The following is a 25,414-nucleotide window of genomic DNA, read 5'->3' as shown; positions in this document are numbered from 1 at the left end:
ATTTTTGTGCGTGAGGGGTGCCATTGATGTGTATGGGAATAGGGGTGGGTTGTTTTTAGGTTAAAATAAAGAGGAGGGGACTACTTTGGAAACAAGGAATATAATAAAAGGGTTCTCTGGGGTGTTTTATTTAATTTACCATCTATTAGACGGGTTCCACTAATAGGCCAAAAATAAGTAAGGAGAAAAAAAAACACAACAACTTTAAATCTTTAAAAGATCTTTACTGAAATTCAGAGAACCCTCGTTGACCCTTTTATTATATAAAAAAAAAGTAATATTCTCCTTCTCGAAGTAGGTCGGTCTTTTTTACTTCACCCTGTAAAGTAAAAAGAATTAAATAAAGAAAGTGATTAGCAATCATAGCCATTTATATAAGAAAAAATGGAGATATCGGATTTGGAATAAATATAATATAATAATTGTAGCAATATTGTCCAGAGAGGAGATATTACAGGGTGAACTCATCAATCTTATCCTCTCTACTGTATAATGAAAAGTTTTACAATATTCAAATATTCAAATTTAGAAAGAATTCAAGACCGATGCTTATAAATAGGAACCTTAATTATTAATTCCCAAGGGTTATTACTGCCCAATCGTATTCTTCGTATTCTTCAGTTCCACATTTTAAGAGCTAGAAAACCTTTTTATTTATTTATCAACATTCTATCTCATCAACATTGCCATACGCCGCTAATAAATATGCAGACAAATTGTTCTCAAAGTTAAACGAAATGTAGGTTATATTGGCTCAATTTTTAAGAACAAGATAAAACATAACAAATGTTGAAAAAAAAGCCTGTCAATTGACAAAATAAAACTGTTATTTTAAATTGTCTATTAACAGTAGTATAGGACCACACAGCTCAGTGCACTTGGGTTGTTGTAAATCTTTGGACTTAGATTCTCTGAATTCAACATACATATCGAGTGTTGAAGAAATATGGTTAGTTCATAGGAATAAGTATTAGTTCATAGTGTGGTTAGTACGGTATAGAGCTAGAAGGTTAGTTTAGTGGTTAGTGTAGTGTGCCTTAGAGAAGGTTGCTCAGTTCTTATGATTCTGGCTACAATTGTTTAAAGGGTTTGTCCAGCGAAAATCTTTTTCGTTTAAATCAACTGGTATTAGAAAGTTATATAGATTTGTAATTTACTTCTATTAAAAAATCTCAAGTTTTGCCATACTTATTAGCTGCTGTATGTCCTGCAGAAAGTGTTGTTTTTTTCAGTCTGACACAGTGCTCTTTCCTGACATCTCTGGCCAAGACAGGAACTTTGTCCTGGTTTTCTATGAATCCCCATAGAAAAACTCACTTGCTCTGGACAGTTCCTGTCTTGGCCAGAGATGTCAGCAGAGAGCACTGTGTCAGACGGAAAATAAAACAACATTTCCTGTAGGATATACAGCAGCTGATAAGAATGGGAAGACTTGAGATTTTTTAATCGAAGTAAATTACAAATCTATATAACTTTCTGACACCAGTTGATTTGAAAGAAAAAGATTTTCGCTGGAAAACCCCTTTAACCTCTTAAGGACCCATGTCGTACCGGTACGTCATGGATCACTGTCACTTAAGGACCCATGACGTACCGGTACGCGGGTCCTTTAAGATGGCGCCGCGGACCGGCCGCATGCGATCGGGAGAGATGGCCTGCAGAAATACACTGCAGGCCATCTCTCCCTGTCGGCATGGGGGGTTGTTAACCCCCCCCCATGCCGACGATCGCCGCTATTGGCTTATCAGTTCAGATCAGCCAATAGCAGCGATCAGAACATTTCCGGGTCATCGGTAACCCGATGACCCGGAAAAAATGGCGGTCGGTGCTGTCCGAGGACGCCACCGACCGCCATTACTGTAAAAAGTAATGGTGGCCAGGTGCCACCGGCCTGATCGCCGTGAACGGCCGGCCGCTATCGGCCGGCCGTTCACGGCGATCAAAGTCCCCAAAAGTTATAAATACCTGCTCTGGACCCCTCAGCTAGGTAGCTGAGGGGTCCAGAGCAGGTATTCGTACATTACTCACCTGTCCCGGGGTCCTGATCGGCGTCTTCCGGGTTCGCGGCATCCTCGTGTTCTCGTTCGGGTCTTCGGCTTCTTCCGTGACGTCACGTTCGGCTATTTTCGGCTCCAGCGTCGGGTTTTTGGGATTTTCTGCTCTGCTGCCCTCTAGCGGCTGATATGTGTAATACACTTATCAGCAGCTACAGGGATGTTCAGTATGTAATAAAAGTTTTTTTTTTGTTTTGTTTTTTTTTTCAAATTTTTTTTTTTCTATTTTCCGCACCCTATCACCGCTGAGTGTTGATCAGCATCGCACGAAAGTGCGCTGCTAATCAGCAACTCCTCCTTTTTGGCGTAGGGTGTTTTTTTTCTATATCCTACTGCCACGGTCTGCTGATAAGTGCCGCACATAAGTGCGGCATTTATCAGCAACACCATTTTTGCCGTAGTTTTTTTTTTTTTATACTTACTGTAAAAAAACACGTAAAAAACACTACATTACACCACACTACACTACATTGAATAAAGTTTGACACTACACCACTACATACCCCATATACCAATCCCTATATAAAAGTGGCCTCAGGCGTGTTTTCGGCGTCAGAGGGATACGTTATTATTGCCTCCGACACCGAAACAGCCAGTGAGGATAAATGGGGGGATCCTTCGTTCCTCCATTCATCCTTATCATCCTAATCCTCCAATGACGTATCTGGGGGTAGCGTAGCGTACGCTGCCTCCCGGACACGTCTTTTCCGCCAGTACCGTCCCAATAAGAGATGACGGTATGGCGTAAAATTCTACAAACTCTGTGAGAGTACCTCAGGGTACACTTACAGATTTAGGGTACGTGCACACTGCGGAATGGCGAAGGATAACTCTTTGTGCATTCCGCAGCTGGCACCCACCGGCGGACTGATGCGGGCGCGTGTCTCCGCCCGTGTCATAGACTCCATGTTATGCACAGGCGGATTCCATCGTCCGTCCAAAGAATGAACACGTTGGACGGAGAGCGGAATCCGCCCATGCATAGAATGGAGTCTATGACACGGACGGAGACGTGCGCCTGCATCAGTCAGCCAGTGGGTGCCAACTGCGGAATGCACAAAGGGTTATCTGTCGCGATTCCGCAGTGTGCATGTACCCTTAGAGTGTATGTAGGAAGGGACACCCGAATCCAGCCCCCAGATGCCCCCTCCCCCCCCAATCCTCCGAGTTTGTGGGAAGGTCGTCCGGGAACTGATCTTCCCACTGCTGGATAAAGGTTACCACCTGTACGGGGATAACTTTTATACCAGCACCCCCTCTTCCGGTCCCTCGCTGCCCGAGCTACTGTAGCTTGCGGCACAATACGAAAATATCAGAAGCAGTAATAGTGCCCTTATATTTAGCAGCCATGGAGTGGCCCCAGCGCTTCTGGATATGAAGGACCCCGTATCGCACCAGGACAACATTTTCCAGGTGACGTCCCCCACACTGGAGAACAGGAGACCCCAGAAGAAGTGCAGAGTGTGGTGTAACAGGGGGATCAGGAAGGGCACCATTTTCCAGTGTGCCACCTGTCCTGATCGCCCTGGATTCTGCATACTGGATCGCTTCAAGGCATACCACACGTCATTGGGGTTCTACATTATCTAAATTCTGTCCCTTATTCCTATTTCAGGGGTCACGTTGATCCAGGGATTATTCTGATCGCCATTATGGAGTCGGGAAGGAATTTTTCCCCAGTGATGAGGCTACTGTCGTCTGCCTCACGAGGGTTTTTGCCTTCCTCTGGATCAACACAGGTTGAATTTGATGGACACCTGTCATTTCCAACCTTATAAACTAATAATTGGCCTAATACCCCCAAATAAATTAGAATTGTCCCTTTTCCCCAGCTAAGTAGGTATGGCCACCATTCCCATTAGAGGATGCCATGATGCAATTACAAAGCCTCTGTGCGGCCAGGACAGTAGAAACCCCCCACAAGTGACCCCATTCTGGAAACTACACCCGATAAGGAATCTAACAAGGGGGGCAGCGGGGATATGGCCCCCTGGTGACAAGCACATTTGGGACGAGAAAATGAAAAAAATTGTATTTTTTATTTTCACGGCACATGTTCTACACATGTGCCCATCACTAGTGGGGTCCATATGCTCACTGCACCCCTCGTTAGATTCCTTATGGGGTGTAATTTCCAGAATGGGGTCACTTGTCGGGGGTTTCTACTGTCCTGGCAGCACAGGAGCTTTGTAATTGCGACATGGCCTCCATCCTCCATTCCAGCCTCTAAATGGCGCTCTGTCCCTTTGGTGGCTTGACCTGTGCCCATATGGCACATTATGTCCACATGTGGGGTATTTTCGTACTCAGGGGAAATTACCCTACACGTTTTGCGTTTATTTTCTTTTTTAACCCCTTGTGGAAATGGAAAAAAATCAAGGCTAGACCAACATTTAGTGTAATTTTTTAAAAATTTTTACTCTAAATCATTAATCTTGTCATGATTTTTTCATTTTCACAAGGGGCTAAAAGGTAAAAAAAAACACTAAATGTGTAGCGCAATTTCTCCTGAGTACGGAAATACCCCACATGTGGACATAAAGCGCCATGCGGGCGCAGGGCAAGCCTCCGAAGGGAAGGAGCGCCATTTGGATTTTGGAGGTTGGATTTGGCTAGAATGGATTATGAACGCCATGTCGCATTTACAGAGCCCTCGTGCTGCCAAGACAGTGGAAACCCCCCACAAGTGACCCCATTATGAAAACTGCACCCCTCAAGGAATCTAACAAGGGGTGTAGTGAGCAAATGGACCCCTTGATGATGGGCACATTTGTGCCGTGAAAGTGAAAAAATGAAATTTTTCACTTTCACATCACATTGTTCCACATTTGTGCCCGTCACCAGTGGGGTACATATGCTCACTGCACCCCTTGTTAGATTCCTTGAGGGGTGTAGTTTCCAGAATGGGGTCACTTGTGGGGGGTTTCCAGTGTTTTGGCAGCACGAGGGCTCTGTAAATGCGACGTGGCCCTTGAAATCCATTCCAGTGAAATCCAGCTTCCAAACGCTCCTTCCCTTTGGAGGCTCGTCCTGCGCCCGCTTGGCACTTTATGTCCACATGTGGGGTATTTCCGTACTCGGGAGAAACTGCGCTACTCATTTTGTGTCTTTTTTTTCCTTTTATCCCTTTGTGAAAATGAAAAATTGGAGGCTAGAACAACGTTTTAGTGTAAAAAATACTTTTGTCTTTTTTCACGCCACATTGTTCGGAAAATCTGTGAAGCACCTGTGGGGTCCAAATGCTCACCGCACCCCTTGTTACATTCCTTGAGGGGTGTAGTTTTCTGAATGGTGTCCCTTTAGGGGTGTTTTTTAGGTTTTGGCACCCCAGAGCCTCTGCAAACCTGAAGTGGTACAGTCAGAAATGACCAAATACAGCCATTGAAATGCACTAGGCACTCCTTTATATCTGAGGTTTGTGGTTGCGTCAAATAGCGCAATACGGCCACATATGGGGTATTTCTATAAACTGCAGAAACGGGGCAATAATTATTGGGGTGCATTTCTCTGTTAATAGGTTCATAATTATGAAAAATATTGGATTACAATAAAATCTCTGCACAGAAAATTTAAATTTTCACATTTTTTACACACTTAGCTTTTATTTCTGTGACTCCCCTAAAGGGTTAAAACACTTTCTGGATATGCTTTTGCAGAGTTTGGGGGGTTCAGTTTCTGAAATGGGGTGCTTTGTGGGGCTTTCTAACATACAGGCCCCTCAAATACACTTTAAACCTGAACAGGTCCCTAAAAATATCTGATTTTGAAATTTTACTGAAAATTTGGAAATTTGCTGCTAATGTTTTACGCTTTCTATTGTTTAAAAAAAATGAAAGATAGTTTAATAAATGCCGCCAGCATAAAGTAGACATGTTGCTAATGCTATTTAATATATAATTTATGTGATATAACCACTTTCTGTATACGCAAAAAAGTTTTAAAGTTGGAAAAATGCATTTTTTCAACATTTTTCACGCTATTTTGTTTTTTTTCATTAAGATTTGTTATAAGTATCGACTCCAATTTACTAGAAATGTAAAGTACAATATGTCACGAGAAAAAAATCTCAGAATCAGCCGGATAGGTAAAAGCATCCCGAAGTTATTAATAAATAAAGTGACACTGGTCATATTCATAAAATTTACTCCGGTCCTTAAGGCCATTTCAGGCCCGGTCCTTAAGGGGTTAATTGCATACCTATGTCATTAGATTTTGGCATGGAAACGCCAACCACCACTCCTCTTTTGCTACAGCTTTTCAGCAGAGTTCCTACTCTTTGCATGACTGTCCAGGAGATAGCTAGCGTCGAGCACAGTGCCCAGCTCTGTTTTTTATGGATCCTGACTTCTAAGTCTAATCTAAGTGACAGTCACAATCTCCTCTGGTTAACTGTATTGATGCTGGACTTTATTTAATTAACAGTTTCTGTGCCGGTTCGGTTTTCAACATATATGATGGTGTGCTTTGTTTCTGCACAAAGGGGTATTGTTGGGCTGTGTGGTCATCAAGTGGCAATACGGCTGGTAGCGTTTCAAAGCTGTCATTGGCTCCTTCTTCAGGAGATCAAAATGAATGTATCTGTGGTTTGTACAGAACGTCTTTTATATGGTGTAGAGACTTCTAATTGGTCTTTGCTTGTGGGCTGAGTGTAATCTCCGGACTGCAATCACATTCATTTACATACAACATGTGTTGTATAAATCATGGCCATTGTTGCAAATTGCAACAACAACTGTGATTTATACAACACATACGTTGTGTGAACATGGCCTAAGACAGTAATATAGGAAGCATGAGTAGAAATACAGTGGGGAAAAAAAATATTTGATACACTGCCAATTTTGCAAGTTTTCCCACCTACAAAGGACTTATTCCCACTTCCCGTATTTTACAGACCCTACTGACAGGAAAGCCTTATAGTGGAGTGTTTTCCCGCCCAATATCAATACCATCATTACAGTGCAGCGAAGATTCAAACTCTTTCCCTGTCCCAGCATCATGCCGGGCGGGAAAAACTCCACTAGAGGGCTTCCCTGTCCGTAGCGTCTATCCAATAGAGGACGTTGGAATAAGCCCAAAGAATGGAGAGGTCTGTAATTCCTATTGTAGGAACACATCAACTATGAAAGGCAGAATCTATAAAAAAAATATACAGAAAATTACATTGAATGATTTTAAAATATTAATTTTGCATTTTATTATGAAATAAGTATCTAAAACAATAGAAAAACAGAATTCAATAATAACTAAAAATAAACGGAAGCTATCTGAACTACCAAGACATGGAATGGAGGCTGAAAATATAGAAAGAATGCATAATATTATTTATTTTTTTTACTTTAAGGGGTATACACCAGGCATGCAGCTTTTTAATTTTTTTTCTGGGGCTGCACAGAAAATAATAAAGACCACATACTCACCTAACACTTTCTCTTGGGGGTCCCCCTGTGATATCTTCAGGTCCTCCACTGAATACTCCGGCAACTACTTTAGAGGTTGAGTCGTCTCAGCAGTCAGCCATTATTTCACTAAAAAAAAAAACAGTGGAGGAGATGTAAAGTGAAACTGGCTCAGTTGCCCCTAGCAACCAATCAGATTCCACCTTTTATTTTCCAAAGAGTCTGTGAGGAATGAAAGGTGGAATCTGATTGGTTGCTAGGGGCAACTGAGCCAGTTTCGCTTTACGCCATGTTTGATAAATCTCCCCCAGTGTGTGAAGTCTGACACAGATTTAAAATTTTAAAAAACAAACTCAACAATGTGAATGAGGCCTATGAATCTCTGTGATGGTGCTTTAGAATATTTGCCTGTCTCAGCTATTTGGGACTGACTACATGTAGCACTGAGATCATCTGCTGATTATGCTGATTAATAATGTATGGTTTGTTCTGCAATGTGTCTCACATATCAGGGGGGAGAGGCTGCACTACTATGTCCGGTTGTATAATGAGACTGGGCTGCTACCTGCATGTTTTTTGTTTTATTTTCATGATAAAGTCAATTAAAGGTGTTGTGTACATCCGACGTCCCAGAAGCTGTCACAAAATGTCTCGGTGCAATAAACATTCTCAGCTATTTATTATTTGTGCATATCAGGCCACAACATTCTTGGGAACGAGGTCGGTTCTAGCCTCAGGCTGCTTGAGTTAAAAACTGAAAAAGTGCCTCACAAAGAAATAAACAAAGCAAAAACAACTAAAAAATAACAAAGTTTTAACTGCAGACAATGCTCGGTAAACAACAGTATCAGCACAGCTGAGAGCATACCTCTATATGATGTTTATATATTTATCAAATAATACTGTAGTGTCCCACTATGTGTTTCTACACTACGTTTGTTCTTTACACACCCAGGTAAAAGTGTTTCTAACAGGTGTCACAGTTGGTAGAGTACTTGCTCTGTCCTACTCCAACCACTAGGTGTCATACTCTACCAGGGTACAGCTGCAGTCCTGTAGGAAGGTCTAGTAGCAGGCATAAACCATGTCAGAAATCTACGCCTGCTCCGGAGCAGCGGTAGATCCTTGCACCTCTTAGTTATGGTGGCAAGGCCTGCTTTAAGACTGGCGTACTGACAAACAAGACTTAGGCTGGGTTCACACTGCGTTTTTGCAATCCGTTTTTTTCATCCTTTTGTGTAAAAAACGGATGAAAAAAACGGATACATTTGTGTGCATCTGTTTTGATGCGTTTTTCCATTGACTTCCATTGTAAAAAAAAAACGGATCAAAACGGATCTGTTTTTTTTAACTGACACAAAAATAGTGTCAGCTACGTTTTTGGATCCGTTTTTTTTTTTTACAATGGAAGTCAATAGAAAAACGGATCAAAACAGATGCACACAAATGTATCCGTTTTTGTCATCCGTTTTTTGCAAAAAACGGATGAAAAAAAGGATTGCAAAAATGCAGTGTGAACCCAGCCTTAATGAATTCCCTACTTTGTATTTAGTCCTCCAATTCACCTCCAAAATGAAGCAGCTTTGTGAATGTTCTTAATTAGAGCTGAGCAAATCTTGAGAACGTTCGTCTGAACCCAAGCATGCGCATTACTGAAGAAGTTGGATGCAGTCCTAAATCTGCCTGGAAAATATGGATACAGCCGTAGGCCAAAGGCTGTATCCATGTGTTCCAGGAATCTCTAGGTTCCGCCTGTCCTATTGATTCAATAGGATGTCTCATGCGCACTCCACCATCTGCCTCATGCTAAGTTTACACGGAGCGACAATTGGCCCGGTCGCACGATTAACGATTTCGAAGTAATAAATTTTTTTTATAACGATCAGCGTTTAGACGGTACGATATATCGTATGGAAAAATCGTTTTGCGATCGTTTGCCCGGCCGCGAGCATACGTTACCTGCTCCGCGTAGCAGGTCTTCGACATCCCCGGCTCCACTCTTCATTGCACTGATTGGCTGAAGAGGGGAGCCAGGAAATTCAAACGGCTCCTCTTCAGCCAATCAGTGCTGAAGAGGAGCACTGATTGGCTGAAGAGGAGCTGTTTGAAATTCCCGGCTCCCCTCTTCAGCCAATCAGTGCACTGAAGAGCGAAGTCGGGGATGTCGAAGACCTGCTACGCGGAGCAGATAACGTATGGTCGCGGCGGGGGCGATCAGAGCGGCGGTGGGGGTGGCGATCAGATCAGCGGAGGGGGTGGCGATCAGAGCGGCGGTGGGGGTGGAAATCAGAGCGGCGGCAGCGGGGGTGGCGATCAGAGCGGCGGCAGGGGTGGCATTTGAGCCGGTGCAAGGGGCTGCAGATGAGGGGGGGGCCGGGCTGCGTGCGGGGGGCCGTTTACACGGAGCGATCGGCGAATTTTTTGCGAACGACGAACAACGATTTAAGAACATGTTAAAAGATCAAAGTAAACGATTTCTCGCTCGTCGTTCGATCGTTCGCCACGTTTACACGTACGATTATCGTTCGAATTCGATCGTTATCGTGAAAATTCGCACGATAATCGTTCCGTGTAAACGTAGCATCAGGGTCCATTTACACAGAAAGATTATCTGACAGATTATCTGCCAAAGATCTGAAGCCAAAGCCAGGAATGGATTTGAATACAGGAGAAATCTCAGGCTTTCCTTTATGACCTGATCTCTGTTTTCAAATCTTTGGCAGATAATCTGTCAGATAATCTTTCTGTGTAAATGGACCCTAAAAAATTGACACATAGAGGCACAGGGGAATCTAACTATATGGGGGGACAGAGGAGGTCTAAACTAATATGTGCTGGAGCAAGGAACCTAATCTGTTTTCTGGCAAATTTCTGCAGAGAAGTGTTGTGGCCTGAGTTGGATGGAGAAGAAAAATAAAAGTACTTTGTCTCATTCTGATTGCAATTACTATTGTTTGTTTACATACTCTCCATTCATGATCTGATGCATTGTTTACAATTGGTTATACAGTGATGTCATTCCTAGGCCCCGCCCACTTATTTTTGTTGTTGTTTTTTTTCTGCTTATTTAACCCTTTGAGGACCAGGCCCAAAATGACCCAGTGGACCGCGCAAATTTTGATCTTTGCGTTTTCGTTTTTCCCTCCGCCCCTTCTAAGAGCTCTAGCACTTTCAGTTTTCTATCTACAAGGCCATGTAATGGCTTATTTGTTACAGGAATAGTTGTACTTTGTAATGGCGTCTTTCATTTTACCATAACATGTATGATGGAATCCCAAAAATATTATTTATGAAGATATAAATAGGTGAAATCGTAAAAAAGAATGCAATATGGTAACGTTTGGGGGGTTCCTGTGTCTACGTAATGCACTATATGGTAAAAGCGACATGATACAATTATTCTACAGGTCAGTCCGAACACAACCATATGCAGGTTTACACAGATTTTCTAATGTTATATATACACTCACCGGCCACTTTATTAGGTACACCATGCTAGTAACGGGTTGGACCCCCTTTTGCCTTCAGAACTGCCTCAATTCTTCGTGGCATAGATACAACAAGGTGCTGGAAGCTTCCTCAGAGATTTTGGTCCATATTGACATGATGGCATCACACAGTTGCCGCAGATTTGTCGGCTGCACATCCATGATGCGAATCTCCCGTTCCACCACATCCCAAAGATGCTCTATTGGATTGAGATCTGGTGACTGTGGAGGCCATTTGAGTACAGTGAACTCATTGTCATGTTCAAGAAACCAGTCTGAGATGATTCTAGCTTTATGACATGGCGCATTATCCTGCTGAAAGTAGCCATCAGATGTTGCGTACATTGTGGTCATAAAGGGATGGACATGGTCAGCAACAATACTCAGGTAGGCTGTGGAGTTGCAACGATGCTCAATTGGTACCAAGGGGCCCAAAGAGTGCCAAGAAAATATTCCCCACACCATGACACCACCACCACCAGCCTGAACCGTTGATACAAGGCAGGATGGATCCATGCTTTTATGTTGTTGACGCCAAATTCTGACCCTACCATCCGAATGTCGCAGCAGAAATCGAGACTCATCAGACCAGGCAACGTTTTTCCAATCTTCTACTGTCCAATTTCGATGAGCTTGTGCAAATTGTAGCCTCAGTTTCCTGTTCTTAGCTGAAAGGAGTGGCACCCGGTGTGGTCTTCTGCTGCTGTAGCCCATCTGCCTCAAAGTTGGATGTACTGTGCGTTCAGAGATGCTCTTCTGCCTACCTTGGTTGTAACGGTTGGCTATTTGAGTCACTGTTGCCTTTCTATCAGCTCAAACCAGTCTGCCCATTCTCCTCTGACCTCTGGCATCAACAAGGCATTTCCGCCCACAGAACTGCCGCTCACTGGATGTTTTTTCTTTTTCGGTCCATTCTCTGTAAACCCTAGAGATGGTTGTGCATGAAAATCCCAGTAGATCAGCAGTTTCTGAAATACTCAGACCAGCCCTTCTGGCACCAACAACCATGCCACGTTCAAAGGCACTCAAATCACCTTTCTCCCCCATACTGATGCTCGGTTTGAACTGCAGGAGATTGTCTTGACCATGTCTACATGCCTAAATGCACTGAGTTGCCGCCATGTGATTGGCTGATTAGATACTGATTGGATACTATATGGGGTACTATTGGGGGGATTGGATACTATATGGGAAATTATTGGGGGATTGGATACTATATGGGGTACTATTGGGGGGATTGGATACTATATGGGAAATTATTGGGGGATTGGATACTATATGGGGTACTATTGGGGGGATTGGATACTATATGGGAAATTATTGGGGGATTGGATACTATATGGGGTACTATTGGGGGGATTGGATACTATATGGGAAATTATTGGGGGATTGGCTACAACGTAGGCCACTATTGGGGGGTTTGGCTACTATATGGGACACTATCGGGTGATTGGATATTATACGGGGCACTATGTGAGGGATTGGATACTAAACGGGGCACTATGTGAGGGATTGGATACTATACGGGGAACTATGGGGTATTAGATACTATATGAGACACTAGTGGGGGAATGGCTACTATGGGGGGCACTATTGGAGGGAAAAACTTGTATATGAGGCATTACTGGGAGGAGTTAGCTACTATATTGGGTGCTAAGGAGGGGATTAAAAATCTTTATGGTGCACCATTGGGGAGTTACTACTATTTTGGACACTTATAGGATTACCTACAGCATGGGGGAAATAATGGGGTAACTACTGTACGGGGGCATTATTGGATTACTACTGTGCAGGGGCACTATTATGGGGTAACTTCTGTATGGGGCAGTAATAAGGGCTACTGTTAAGGGAACTAATACTGCATGGGCTACCGAGGAGGGCATTATTAGCATTTGGGGCACTTCGGATGGGCAGCTTGTATAGAGGTGGGTAGGTGGTGTTATGAAAGTGCAGAGCCTAAAATGTGTGTCTGACAGATTCTGTGGAGATGAGCGGTGACCAGAAGACGTCATCATGATGTCCTGGTCCAAGTGGGGAAGACAACAAAAGAGGAAGACTCCAGTCAGAGAAGACGTCCCTTGTGCCTTGTGAGTCACTCAATGTACTGTAACAGTGCTGTACTGTGCTCACTGTATGGAGGTATAAATGGTCTACAGAAAGGGTTTTATACACAGTATGATGGTATTAGTCATTATGTGGTGGTGGTGAAGTGTGGTCATGGCATGGCAGCATTATTTGCTCCCTGTATAGTGTTATTGGTAATGTTACCTTTGGTTTTATTTAGTAAGACTATAATGGTAACATATTACTGTATGTGGTGGTAATATCTGGTAATGGTGTGGTGTTATCATTTATCCCTCATATACAGTTGGTCTGTGTGTACTGGATGTGGTCAGTATGATGGTACCATGTGTGGGATTATACTTGTTCATTGTATACTCCCCCCATCCTTTATGGTGCATCACCTTCTCAGTCCCTACAGTTTGGTGAGGAGGTGCACACTATAAATAATGGGAATAGGGTGTTGGTGCACTAGAAAGAATTGGGGTTCAGGGGTGTTAAGCCGTGTGGTTATTGTGTGGGGACAGGAAGTCCGGGATCTGAATTTCTTTTGGTGTTTGGGATATGTTAACATGGGTATGAATTTATTAAGGGGTCTGGGATATAAATTTATTCAGATGTCTGGGGTATGATTTTTTTTTAGGGTGCTTGAGTCATAGTTTAGAGATGGGATGAGAGAAGATGAAAGTCCCTGGCTGATGGAGTCCCTCTCCGTTCTCCTGACATCTCTTATAGGAAATATCTGTGCTGCCCATGAGTCCTGGAGCATCATAAGTTAGATTAATAATTAATAAAACATTGTTTTATCAAGTGGGTGAGTGCCGGGATATCTCTTCTAGTTGCTGCATCTTACACACAACTCTGTGTTGTGCTTTTCCTCTATAATTCCTCCCAGAAAGGTAAGATAACAGGCCTGGTCTATAATATATGACTACACACCATGTATGCCGGGCCTGAGTGACATCTGGGTGTTACTAATCCTCTGCTCACCAGGATGGGTCTCCATGTCTGATAATGTGAGTGGTGATAGGACGGGGTCAGTGTTTAGGAACGAGGGGAACAGGAACAACAAGTCAGAAATTTATACATAGATTTCCAGGAGGAATATCAGGGGAACAGCACAATACAGAGGCAGGAAGGAAAGATGCCCCGGAATTATTTCAGTACTATAACTTTCTTGAGGTGCTGTGTTTCTTGAAGAATGGGCTGAATAGTTTTCAGAGCAAAAATACCTTTACCTTTATTATTATGAATGACAACTGACAGGAGAGCGTACAGATCCTCAGTTATTGTTCTATATTCTGCATCTGATCGCTGCTGTACTCTCTATAGTCTGCTGGGTGATATTACTCTTCAGCACCTGCGTACACCTGGTATCTGAAAAATTTGGTGTAATGGGTGCGGGGAGATTTATATGTGGGCTGGTGGGGTTCGTGTGCCAGGGCTGCTTTTCAGTGCCAGTCCGGCCCTGAATAGTAATAATAATAATAGTAATAATAATGCTGCGTTTACACAGAACGATTATCGTGCGTGTAAACGCAGCCAACGATCAAGCGTCGAGCGAGAAAGCGTTCATTTTGATCTTTGAACATGTTCTCAAATTGTCGTTGGTCGTAAAAAATTCGCAGATCGTTCCGTGTAAACAGTCGTTCACCGATTTAACCTATGTGCGAGATAGGCTTAAGCGATCGCAAAACGATTTTTCCATACGATATATCGTTCCGTCTAACCGCTGATCGGTAATCGTAATCGTTAATCGTATGATCGGGCGAATTATCGCTTCGTGTAAACGCAGCATGAGGTGAAGTAATGTCGCATTTATGGACCTAATATTATTCCGTTTCTGTCAGTAATTTTACTGGCGTGCAACGCTCCCTGTCTACCAGCAGGCGGCGCGCAGCGCATGCTGAGTAAGAGAACCTGGTCTGTTGCGGAGCTGTCCAATCACCATGGACCAAATGGAAACCCTCGTCAGACCCCTCCCACTCCGTGACATCACGCAGGGTGCCCCGCCCCCGATTCTTTATTCCATAGATTTGCTCTATAGCCTTGGCAACCCCAGTGTACGCGGTGCGGAGCGAGAACATGCCCGGTGCCCGGCGGGGCTGCACACTGGGGGCTCTATCCGCCCGCACCCTGCACTGACCGGCACCTGCTCCTCCGCCAGCCCGGCCCTCCCGGCTGCCCCTCCGCAGTGATGGGTTGCTTCTGCGCGGTCCCGGAGGAATTTTATTGTGAAGTTTTGTTACTGGATGAATCTAAGTTGTCACTGACCACCCAGCAGCAAGGGGTTAAGGTAAGCGCGCCCCCTGGTGGCGGGGAGCAGCACACAGGTGGCAGAGCTGTCATGTGCGCCCACAGCCCGCTGCCCTCCTCCTCCTCCCAGCTGACAGACAATGGCAGAGCACGCCCACGACCGGGCAAAAAGTTACTGGCGGGCATGGTGGCCGCCTGTCCCGGCTGCCTTGTCTATGTGGGTGTGCGGCTCGTCATTGTCACTGGAGTCCTAGGATAACAGGGGCAGATCCGGGCGTGGGGTGGCGCAGCTGTGGGACATTTATTGTGTGAGGGGAAGGCGCAGCAGTGACAGCCTAGGACTTGCTGTCAGTCATGGGCTCTCTGTCATAGACTGCACCAAACCTGACATTTCCAAGAGATGCTTAACCCCTTCCTGACTTCTATTCTTCCCCCATCACCTTCTATGACCCGGACTGGTTTATGTTGTTTTTTTTTAAGTTGTGCGCCTCTATTTTACCATATGATGTATAGCGCGCAGGAGGGGTAGGGAACCTTGGCTAAAGCTTTGGCTGTCCAGGCATGATGGGAGTTGTAGTTTTGCAACAGCTGGAGAGCCGAGGTTCCCTATGCCTGGTATAAGAGACAAAAAGTAACATGGTATCTGCCCGCTACAGGTCAGCACCATTACTATCATACCACATTAAGGCTGAGTTCACACGGAGTTAAACTGGCGGAATCCTTCCATCCTCCGCGTCATACTGGCTGTCTATGGGAGGCTTGCGCACCTCCTCTCTGCTCGGAAGAATTGACATGTCCATTTTAATGCGCGGAGAGAGGAGGCACACAAGCCCTCCCATAGACAGCCTGTATGACGCGGAGGCTGTCATACTCCAGGTGAACTGGACATGTCTCCGCTGCGGAATTGCGCCATACTTTCTCAGTGTAAACTGGCCCTTATAGTGTTTAGGTGAAAAAAATAATAATCTATGCTTCTCCATGTTCCTACTATCAATCATCCTCCCCTATCTACTGGGCTATGTGAGGAACAGGGAAGGGGTTAGAGGGGTTTTCCTACAAACATAATTTTCCCCCTGTATATCCTTTCTTATATGAGAATTCTGTATTAGACTCGGGTAGTGTTCCCCAACCTGTTGCTGTCCAGCAATAACTCCCATCAAGCCCAGATATCTGAAGCCTATGTGGGCATGATGGGAGTTGTTGTTTTGCAACAGGTTGGGGAATATTGAGCTATGGCAGTGGTGGGGAGGCTTTGGCTGTCCAGGCATGATGGGAGTTGTAGTTTTGCAGCAGCTGGAGGACTGAGGGTTCCCATCCCTGGGCTAGTGCTACACAAAGACCTGGATTGTGCAATTTAAAGATGCTAATCCCCCATCGCATCATATGATTGTTAATGTGGTTGCAGTGTGCCGTGTGACACGACAGCTGTACAGAATCCACCTTTAAAGGGGTAGTTCACAAAAAAAAAATTCTTTCAAATCAAGTGGTAACAGAAAGAACCAAAGATTGGCAGAACAGGTTTTCCAGTACTGATCAGCCGCTGTATGTCCTGTAGGAAGTTTCCAATCTGGACAGCAGGAGAGATTTTCTATTGGGATCTGCTCCTGCTCTGGACAGTTCCTGTCACAGACAGAGGTGCAAAACAAGAGTCCGTGGAGCCTCAGTTACGAGTCTCAAAACACGGGATAGCCAGATATCTCTAGCCTGTTGCCAACGGGGTGCCTCCATGATGGGGAGAGCACCACACCACCCTGAAAAATAACCCCTTAAGTCCCACTCGGTTGCGAGTATTGGAACATTGACAGGGAAACAACAGGGTGGCCCCTTTTGTCAATGTCTAACTCAAGGTGCAAGTATTGCGATCATGACAAGGGCTTGCAAAGGCAGGCTTCCACCCACAGACAGCTGTTTCGGGGTTTTTGCCCCACAGACAGAGGTGGCAGTAGAGAGCAGTCAGACTTGAAGAATACATCACTTCCTGCAGGACATACAGCAGCTGAGAAGTACTGGAAGATTTTTTTAATAGACGTAAATTACATATCTCTGGCACCTTCTGACAAATGTTGATTTGAAAGAAAGAATTTTTTTGTGAACAACCTCTTTAATGCATTTTAATGCAACTTTGCCAGTATTGACCCCAAGGTTGTGACATGCTGGCGACTCCTGAGCCATTTGGCCATTCGCTTTATACACAGAATTGTAATGAATTTGATCGACAACAAATAGCAGAAAGTATGCCGATAACCACGCCGGATTAGGACCACAGTTGGTTGGGGCGTAGAGAGCGACTTCTCCCGGTAATATCAAGAGATCAGTCGCCGTCTGAAAACTGATTGAAACTTTTGACATGTTTGCCTGACATGTTAAAATTTTTGAGAAATGACATGGACATCTTTAAAAGTGTGGCTGTGTAATATAAAATATGTCCCAGCTGCCAGTCCCCTGTGCCGCCCCCTCCTCTTCTCCGCCCTGGAGCATAAAGAATCGCCCGTTCACCCAATGTAAGGACGGAGATGGCAGCAGGGACAGGCTGGACTACAATGGCTGTGATGAACGTGGCATGGAGAGATTGGGTGGTGTGGAGGACTCGTCACCTGTTCTGGGACTAGATAATATAGGACCGTGGTGGTAAACCCCTTTAATCCCAGGGACTGAATAGGTGATACAGAAGGTTCACTTGTCGCACTCGATTTTTAAGGGGTTGTCTAGCGAAAATCTTTTTTTTTTTAAATCAACTGATATCAGAAAGTTATATAGAATTGTAATTTACTTCTATTAAAAATTTCAAGTCCTCCTATACTTATCAGCTGCTGTATGTCCTGCAGGAAATGTTGTTTTATTTTCAGTCTAGCACAGTGCTCTCTGCTGACATCTCTGGCCGAGACAGGAACTGTCCAGAGCAGGAGAGGTTTTCTATGGAGATTCATAAAAAAAAAACAAGACAGAGAATCGGCCAGAGGTGGCAGCAGAGAGCACTGTGTCAGACTGAAAATAAAACATCTCCTGCAAGACATACAGCAGCTAATAAGTATGGGAAGACTTGTGATTTTTTAATAGAGGTAAATTAAAAATCTATATAACTTTTTGATATCAGTTGATTTGAAAGAAAAAGATTTTCGCTGGACAACCCCTTTAATGGTTATTTGCTTTGCACATTGTGTTTGATTTCTAGTAACAGAAATCTCTGAGTCGTGTCAGAGAGTAAAGGGGTACTCCGGCGAAAATCTCTTTCTTTCAAATCAACTGGTTTCAGAAAGTTTTATAGATTTGTAGTTGATAACAAATATCAAGTCTTCCAGTACTTATCATCTGCTGTATGAAGTGCTAGATTCTTTCCAGTGTGATACAGTGCTCTCTGCTGCCACCTCTGTCCATGTCAGGAACTGTCCAGAGCAGTAGAAAATCCCTATAGAAAAACCTCCCCTTTTTTGGATAGTTTCTGTCTCGGCCAGAGATGTCAGCAGAGAGCCCTGTGTCAGACTGGAAAAAAAAAACAACATTTCCTGCAGGACATACAGCAGCTGATAAGTACTGGAAGACTGGAATTTTTTTTAAAAAAGAAGTAAATTACAGATTTTTATGATCCCACTTGCTGATACCAGTTGATATGAAACTAAGATTTTCGCCGGAGTACTCCTTTAACGCCTGTTTGCCATTGTTCAGAGATTTCTATTACTGGAATATAGCGCTGTCTTACATCAGGGGCATTAAACTCAGGCTCTCCAGCTGTTGCAAAACTACAACTCCCATCATGCCTGGACAGTCTATGACACAATGATCTATCTATGACATAACATGTATCTATGACACAATGATCTATCTATCTATGACACAATGATCTGTCTATGACATAACATGTATCTATGACACAATGATCTATCTATCTATGACACAATGATCTGTCTATGACATAACATGTATCTATGACACAATGATGAGATAATCATTTCGTTCACTCATCCCCTTTATTACCGGTCCTCTCGGCCCATTATAAGTCACTAGCACAGCGGCTGGTGATAGCCATCATACAGACCACCACCATCGAGACCAATGGGGCAGATTTACCAATAAGTTCTAATACATTGCATGAAATTAGAGGAGAGGCATGCAATTCCTGGTTTGGTGTATGTTAGATGCTTTTCTATCTATAGGTGCTTCCAGGTGATCGGCTCCATCCCTCAGGATTATTATACAATGGGGGAGATTTATCAAGCATGGTGTAAAGTGAAACTGGCTCAGTTGCCCCTAGCAACCAATCAGATTCCACCTTTCATTTTCCAAAGAGTGTGAGGAATGAAAGGTGGAATCTGATTGGTTGCTAGGGGACACTAAGCCAGTCTCACTTTACACCATGTTTGATAAATCTCCCCCAATATTTTTTAAACTTTAAGGAGGAATAGCAGCGTTGTAAGAAAATATTTATTTAACGGGAATATTGGTATTCACTTAACCAGTAAGGTCAGGTGGGGTGACCGGTTCTCCTTATGTGCAGCCCTTAATCATGTAATAGTATATGACCTAAAACCACGTCTTGGTGCTCCATGCTGCTCAGTCTTACGTATATGTTGCATGGCTTGTAACACATCAGGTTGCAGTGTAATACTTAGAGGGACTGTCTTGATCTTTCCCAGCAGGTGACACTGTTGTTGGCACTGGCAGTACTTGTTAGAAGTTGGGAAACATTGCTCCTGACAAATGCCTTACCCTTCTGTGGCCTTTGGCACGGTGATGGTGTGAGATTTAATTTCCACGAGTCCCAGACAATAGAACCCGCCTTCCCGCTCTTTGTATTATAATATACTTGGGAGTTGTTTGACAGGTATGTGTCAGAGAGTGGAAATCACCCCGAGGGCAGGCAGGACATCGCTGGGTATGCGTGGGGGGATTTACAGCTGTTAATCTAGTATGTCATGTGCATAGGATGGCTTCAAGTGTTTATAGGTGAGCTGTGCAGAATAAGTATGCAGGAGGGCAGGAGAACAGGGGAGGGAGGTGTATGTTATTTTTTTCATCCTCCCCCTCCCCATCACTTTTGAAAAAAATCTCCCTGCCCAGCCTTCTCCTTTTAGGAGTCCTATGTGAGCTCATATATACACACAGCGAGAGACTATATATATATATATACATACATACATAAGTGACCTCACAATTAGCAATATCGCCTCTCTTTTGCAGCGCCTTAAGAAAGCATGATCAGTCAGGCCACACGATCACGATCAGCCAGGCCACACGAACGATACAGGTATCACTTGTGTGGCCCGGCAGCTTGATTGATCAGGCATTTAAATGTACTACTGTTGGCCGCACATCCTCTGCTTACAAAGGGAGATGTGCAGCCGATATCAATATATTTTAGTTCGACACAAAAGGTACGAACATCCGAGGATCTGGCGTTTTTTCCGCTCCTTGGCTGATTGCTGACACTTAAAAAATGTGGTGAAGGAGCTGTTCCTTGCCGAAATTCGTCCAATGTAAAAGACATGTTAGATATTTTTCTAAACACAGAGCCCAGGGGTGGTAGACAGAGATGAGGGAGTAGATACATTGAGCTGCAGCAATGGGGAGAGCTTTGTGGGTGAGAGTCAGTTCAATAGGGCGGCAACTGGTACTGGGGGGAGGCATCATTGTAACAGTGTGATCAATTGCTGCATTCAGGATGGATTGCAGAAAATGAGACATAGGGCCTTAGGGCTCTATTTTACAGGCCAATGCACTCTGGAGTGCAGATTTTGAGGGAAGGTCACATGAACGATCACTGGATCATTAGTGTGGCCTTCACTGACCGCATATTCCCTGTTACATGGGGAGATGTGTACCCAACGAATGATGGGCAAAATAAAGCATTTACTCCTTCATCATCTTATCACTGGACCTTGCAACCATGCATTTAGACCCACACATAGATATGTGGCTTCAGTTCTTCTCCTTATTAAATTGGTTCAATTTGCATCTCTTAAAGTGAATCAGTCACCCCCTGACTGCCTACAGAGCTGGTGGCACTACTGGATAGACATCAGTACAAGCATTCAGAGCATTCAGAACAAGGGTGTGTTTTTATTTTCTTTAAAAAAAAGAAGCCATTATTCAGGCCCTTAAAGGGGTATTCCCCCCAAAAGCAAAAAAAATGTAATGCCCCCAAACCTAGCTATTCTTACTCACCAAGTCTCCCCGAGTATTTTGAGCCATCTCCCATCTTTCTAGCTGTTGCCGTTCCTGAGTTACAAGTTTTTCTAAAACATGGTCTATATCCAAGATAGGAAACTACATTTCCCATCATGCAATGCTTATGTCTGATGATGAAGTAGCAGAGCTGAGATGATGATGGCGTAGCAGAACTGAGATGATGATGGCGGCATAGCAAAGCTGAGATGATGATGGCGTAGCAGAACTGAGATGATGATGGCAGCATAGCAAAGCTGAGATGGTAAAATGGTGCAGCAGAGCTGAGATGGTGATGGCATAGCAGAGATGAGATGGTGAGATGGTGCAGCAGAGCTGCAGAGCTGAGATGGTGTAGCAGAGCTGAGATGGTGATAGCATAGCAGAGCTCAGATGGTGATGGCATAGCAGAGCTCAGATGGTGATGGCATAGCAGAGCTCAGATGGTGATGGCATAGCAGAGCTGAGATGGTGATGGCAGAGCTGAGATGGTGATGGCATAGCAGAGCTGAGATGGTGATGGCATAGCAGAGCTGAGATGGTGATGGCATAGCAGAGCTGAGATGGTGAGGGCATAGCTGAGATGGTGAGGGCATAGAAGAGCTGAGATGGTGAGGGCATAGCAGAGCTGAGATGGTGAGGGCATAGCAGAGCTGAGATAGTGAGGGCATAGCAGAGCTGAGATGGTGAGGGCAGAGCTGAGATGGTGAGGGCATAGCAGAGCTGAGATGGTGAGGGCATAGCAGAGCTGAGATGGTGAGGGCATAGCAGAGCTGAGATGGTGAGGGCATAGCAGAGCTGAGATGGTGAGGGCATAGCAGAGCTGAGATGGTGAGGGCATAGCAGAGCTGAGATGGTGAGGGCATAGCAGAGCTGAGATGGTGATGGCATAGCAGAGCTGAGATGGTGATGGCAGGGCTGAGACGAGCCGCGGCGCCGCGGGCGGACGCTAGTGGGCCGCGGCTGACAGTAAGAGACGGGTGGGGGGGCTGACGGGGGTTGCGCAGGGTGCTGCGGGCGACAAGGGTGACAGGGTGCCGCCAGCGAGGGGTCACAGTCAGGGGGTGAGCTCTGGGGCTGGGGGCACATACGGTACCGGTGACTGGGGTGGCTGCTGTTAGAGAAGAAGACAGTGACAGCTTCACTGATCACTGTCTCCCTCTCTAACAGCAGCCACCGCCGTCCTGCTTCACTTCAGATTGGCTGGGTTAGAAGCGCTAACCCGGCCCATTGAAGAGAAGGAGGACACGTGATGCCGTCTTGGAGGGTGCGGGCCAGGAGCAGGGAGCTTGTCGGGTTGGACTGAGGTCTGATGGGTCTATGCAATCCGTGGGGGTGAATGCAGCTGGATAACAGCAAATCTGTGCAGAATCCATACTAACTTTATATTGGAAAGATGGAAAGCTACGGGTGGGCAGCGTATTAATGCAAAAATAATTTTGGGGGGAATACCCCTTTAATAGTGTCAAGAAGGTGGGGCTTATTGTTCCCTGGGCCCTAGCACCGCCACGCTTCACTGTGCTGTATGTGTAGCCGTGCTAAGGCCCAAGAAACGATAGGCTCCATCTCCTTGACACTATTCACAACCGGAATATATTTTATTCTAAAAATAAAAAAAACAGACACAAACAACAAAGGTATGTTCTATTTATGTGCCTTTATTGCTTTCTATCCAGCCCTTCATCGCCAACTTGGTAGGTGGTCAGGGGTGACAGATTCACTTTAAGTTTCATGCTTTAAATTCCCAGTGAAAATCGGACTATTTCCTGGTAGATGGATCCTTGTGCAGTGTAGCGTATTGCCTGTGAGCACATAAGCTTCCAGATCTGCCCTTCGCTTGCAGCTAGAGCTAGGCAGCAATGTTCTCGCTGACCCTCTGTCCCTTTGGGGCGACCTCCTTCTAATATGGGTTTTAAGTTTCTATTGGAGCCAAAAACCAAGGTGTGTTTTGGAATCTGACAACACGTTGCAGCTACGGCCACGTCCGTCACCAATGTCTCCGAGCTAGAAAGGTGGTTTGTTTTCCATGGAAAAGTTGTTTGTAAAATGTTGTTGTTCGGTATAAATAGAATTAATCTGTTAAGCTGCACATAAATGTTTATTTGTATGTAAATGTAGTTGCGGGCGATGAGCTTCCACAGTAATATATTCTGATTCTGCCGTATTCTAAAGCAGCCACTGACTTGCATCTTGCCAGGAACAAAGGCCTCCACAAATCCGGCCATAAATTAACTAGTCTTAGGAATTACCTTCACATCGCTAAACTAGATTAGTAATTTCTCCGGGGTTTTTACAGATGAGACCAGCATTGTCTGTCCCACCTGGGACTTTCCATCAACAGAAACTGGGATCCTTCTTTTTTCTGTCCCTCCACCCACTCTTATCAGAATGTAATTAAATCCATAATGCAATGTGACAAAGAGACGCAAAGCTCTTACCTTTGTTATGTCTGTGTGATAAGCTTCACAAAAAAAAAAAAAAAAAAAAAAAAAATATATATATATATATATATATATATTTATTTTTTAATTTTATTTTTCCTTCAGCGTTAGGCTTATTTACCCTATTGCTGTGTAACAATACCTCAACACATCTACAGGGTCAAAGCAAAACTTCCTTTAAAACCATTATTAATCACAGAATAATAACATTCTTAACAGTTTAATTGAAATCCTTAAAGGAGAAGTCCAGAGGTGGGGGTGTAAAAATCATTACAGACAGTGGGTAGGGAATAAAAACCACTAAAGGCCCTATTACACAAAGCGATAATCGTCCCTATTGGGCCGATATTTGCTGCATTTAGCCAATAATCGTCTTGTGTATTAGAAGACACTGATCAGCCGACTGCACGTTGTCGAACATGTTGAAAAATCAATTATATAGGATAGCAGCGATATGCTGCCATTGCTTCATGTAACAGGAGCGGCGGCGGCAGACCGCCGCTATCTTCCATGATCTGCCTGGACGATCTAGCGATGACCCGGGCAGCCCCCTCCCCCCCCCACTGACAGCGAATGGGGAATGAAGACCAAGCGAGCGCTGACCTGACAGAACGGCACTTGCTTGCTCCTCTGAATTAAGCTTACCTGTCCCCATGCCTGCGCTATGCCACATGACCAGGCTGGGGTCCAGGAGCGGGATGCAATGCTGTGTGGGTGCTGGGACAGGTGCATATAACCTCTTTTTTATGATCCCCTCAACCCCCAGCCAAAATCCAATCCGAATCCGATTCAGTTTTTACAAGCAATTTGAGTAATTTGTGTTCACACATAGAGGTTCATTAGTGTTAATCAGTGCTATTTTACCGCAATAACGCTATTCGCCAATTAAACCCTATGAGTGAACTTAACCTCAAGGACTCTTTACACAGGCCGATTAATGGCTGCCAGGAACGATCATTGCCAATAATCGACTCACGTAACGGGGCCAGCGGTCAGCTGAGCCAACAGATGAGAGACTTTTGTGCAAGGGGATTATTAGCACAACCAGATAGTTATTGCCCTGTGTAAAAGAACTGGAGATTCGCTGACAGACATGTAAACACTTGATGGTCAGCTGATTGCTGGGATGGAGCGATCCTTCTACTGGATTGCTACTTGTATTGGGCGTCCTTTAACAGAGGACAGCAGGACTGTGACAGAGGAGGCACGTTGACGTTATACATTGTATAACATAATATATTAGGAAGTAAGTTTAATACTTATATAGGCAGATTTTCATCTTAACTCCTGTGTTCATTGGAAGATTTTTATATGTGCAGTTAGGATTTTACTTTACTTGTTTTCTGACACAGTGCTCTCTGCTGCCACCTCTGTCCATGACAGGAACTGTTCAGAGCAGGAGAGGTTTTCCATGGGGATTTGCTGCTTCTCTGGACAGTTCCTGTCTGGGACAGAAGTGAAAGCAGAGAGCACTGTGTCAGACTGAAAAGAAAACAACCTGCAGGACATACAGCAGCTGATAAGTATGGGAAGACTTGAGATATTTAAATAGAAGT

At 44.4% G+C, this 25,414-nt stretch overlaps 1 protein-coding gene and 1 long non-coding RNA gene across 3 annotated transcripts in view; one reads left to right on the top strand and one right to left on the bottom strand.

Annotated features, from left to right (window-relative positions):
* Window positions 1–243: 243 nt before the first annotated feature.
* LOC138787404 (uncharacterized) overlaps window positions 244–25,414 on the bottom strand; it is a 46,114-nt gene continuing 20,943 nt past the window's right edge. Inside the window, exons 4-5 of the long non-coding RNA XR_011362369.1 lie at window positions 7,475–7,582; window positions 244–319 (exon numbers count right to left, since the gene is read on the bottom strand). This is a non-coding gene — a long non-coding RNA (uncharacterized lncRNA). The remainder of the gene's footprint in view (window positions 320–7,474; window positions 7,583–25,414) is intronic.
* EPB41L4A (erythrocyte membrane protein band 4.1 like 4A) overlaps window positions 15,010–25,414 on the top strand; it is a 181,297-nt gene continuing 170,892 nt past the window's right edge. For both annotated transcript variants that reach the window (XM_069964696.1, XM_069964693.1), the window contains exon 1: window positions 15,010–15,298. In XM_069964696.1, coding sequence (XP_069820797.1) covers window positions 15,200–15,298 — 99 coding nt within the window. In that variant the 5' untranslated portion in view covers window positions 15,010–15,199. The remainder of the gene's footprint in view (window positions 15,299–25,414) is intronic.

Source organism: Dendropsophus ebraccatus, chromosome 3, assembly GCF_027789765.1.
Source record: "Dendropsophus ebraccatus isolate aDenEbr1 chromosome 3, aDenEbr1.pat, whole genome shotgun sequence".
Taxonomy (NCBI): Eukaryota; Metazoa; Chordata; class Amphibia; order Anura; family Hylidae; genus Dendropsophus; species Dendropsophus ebraccatus.
This window is presented reverse-complemented; position numbering and strand designations above follow the sequence as displayed.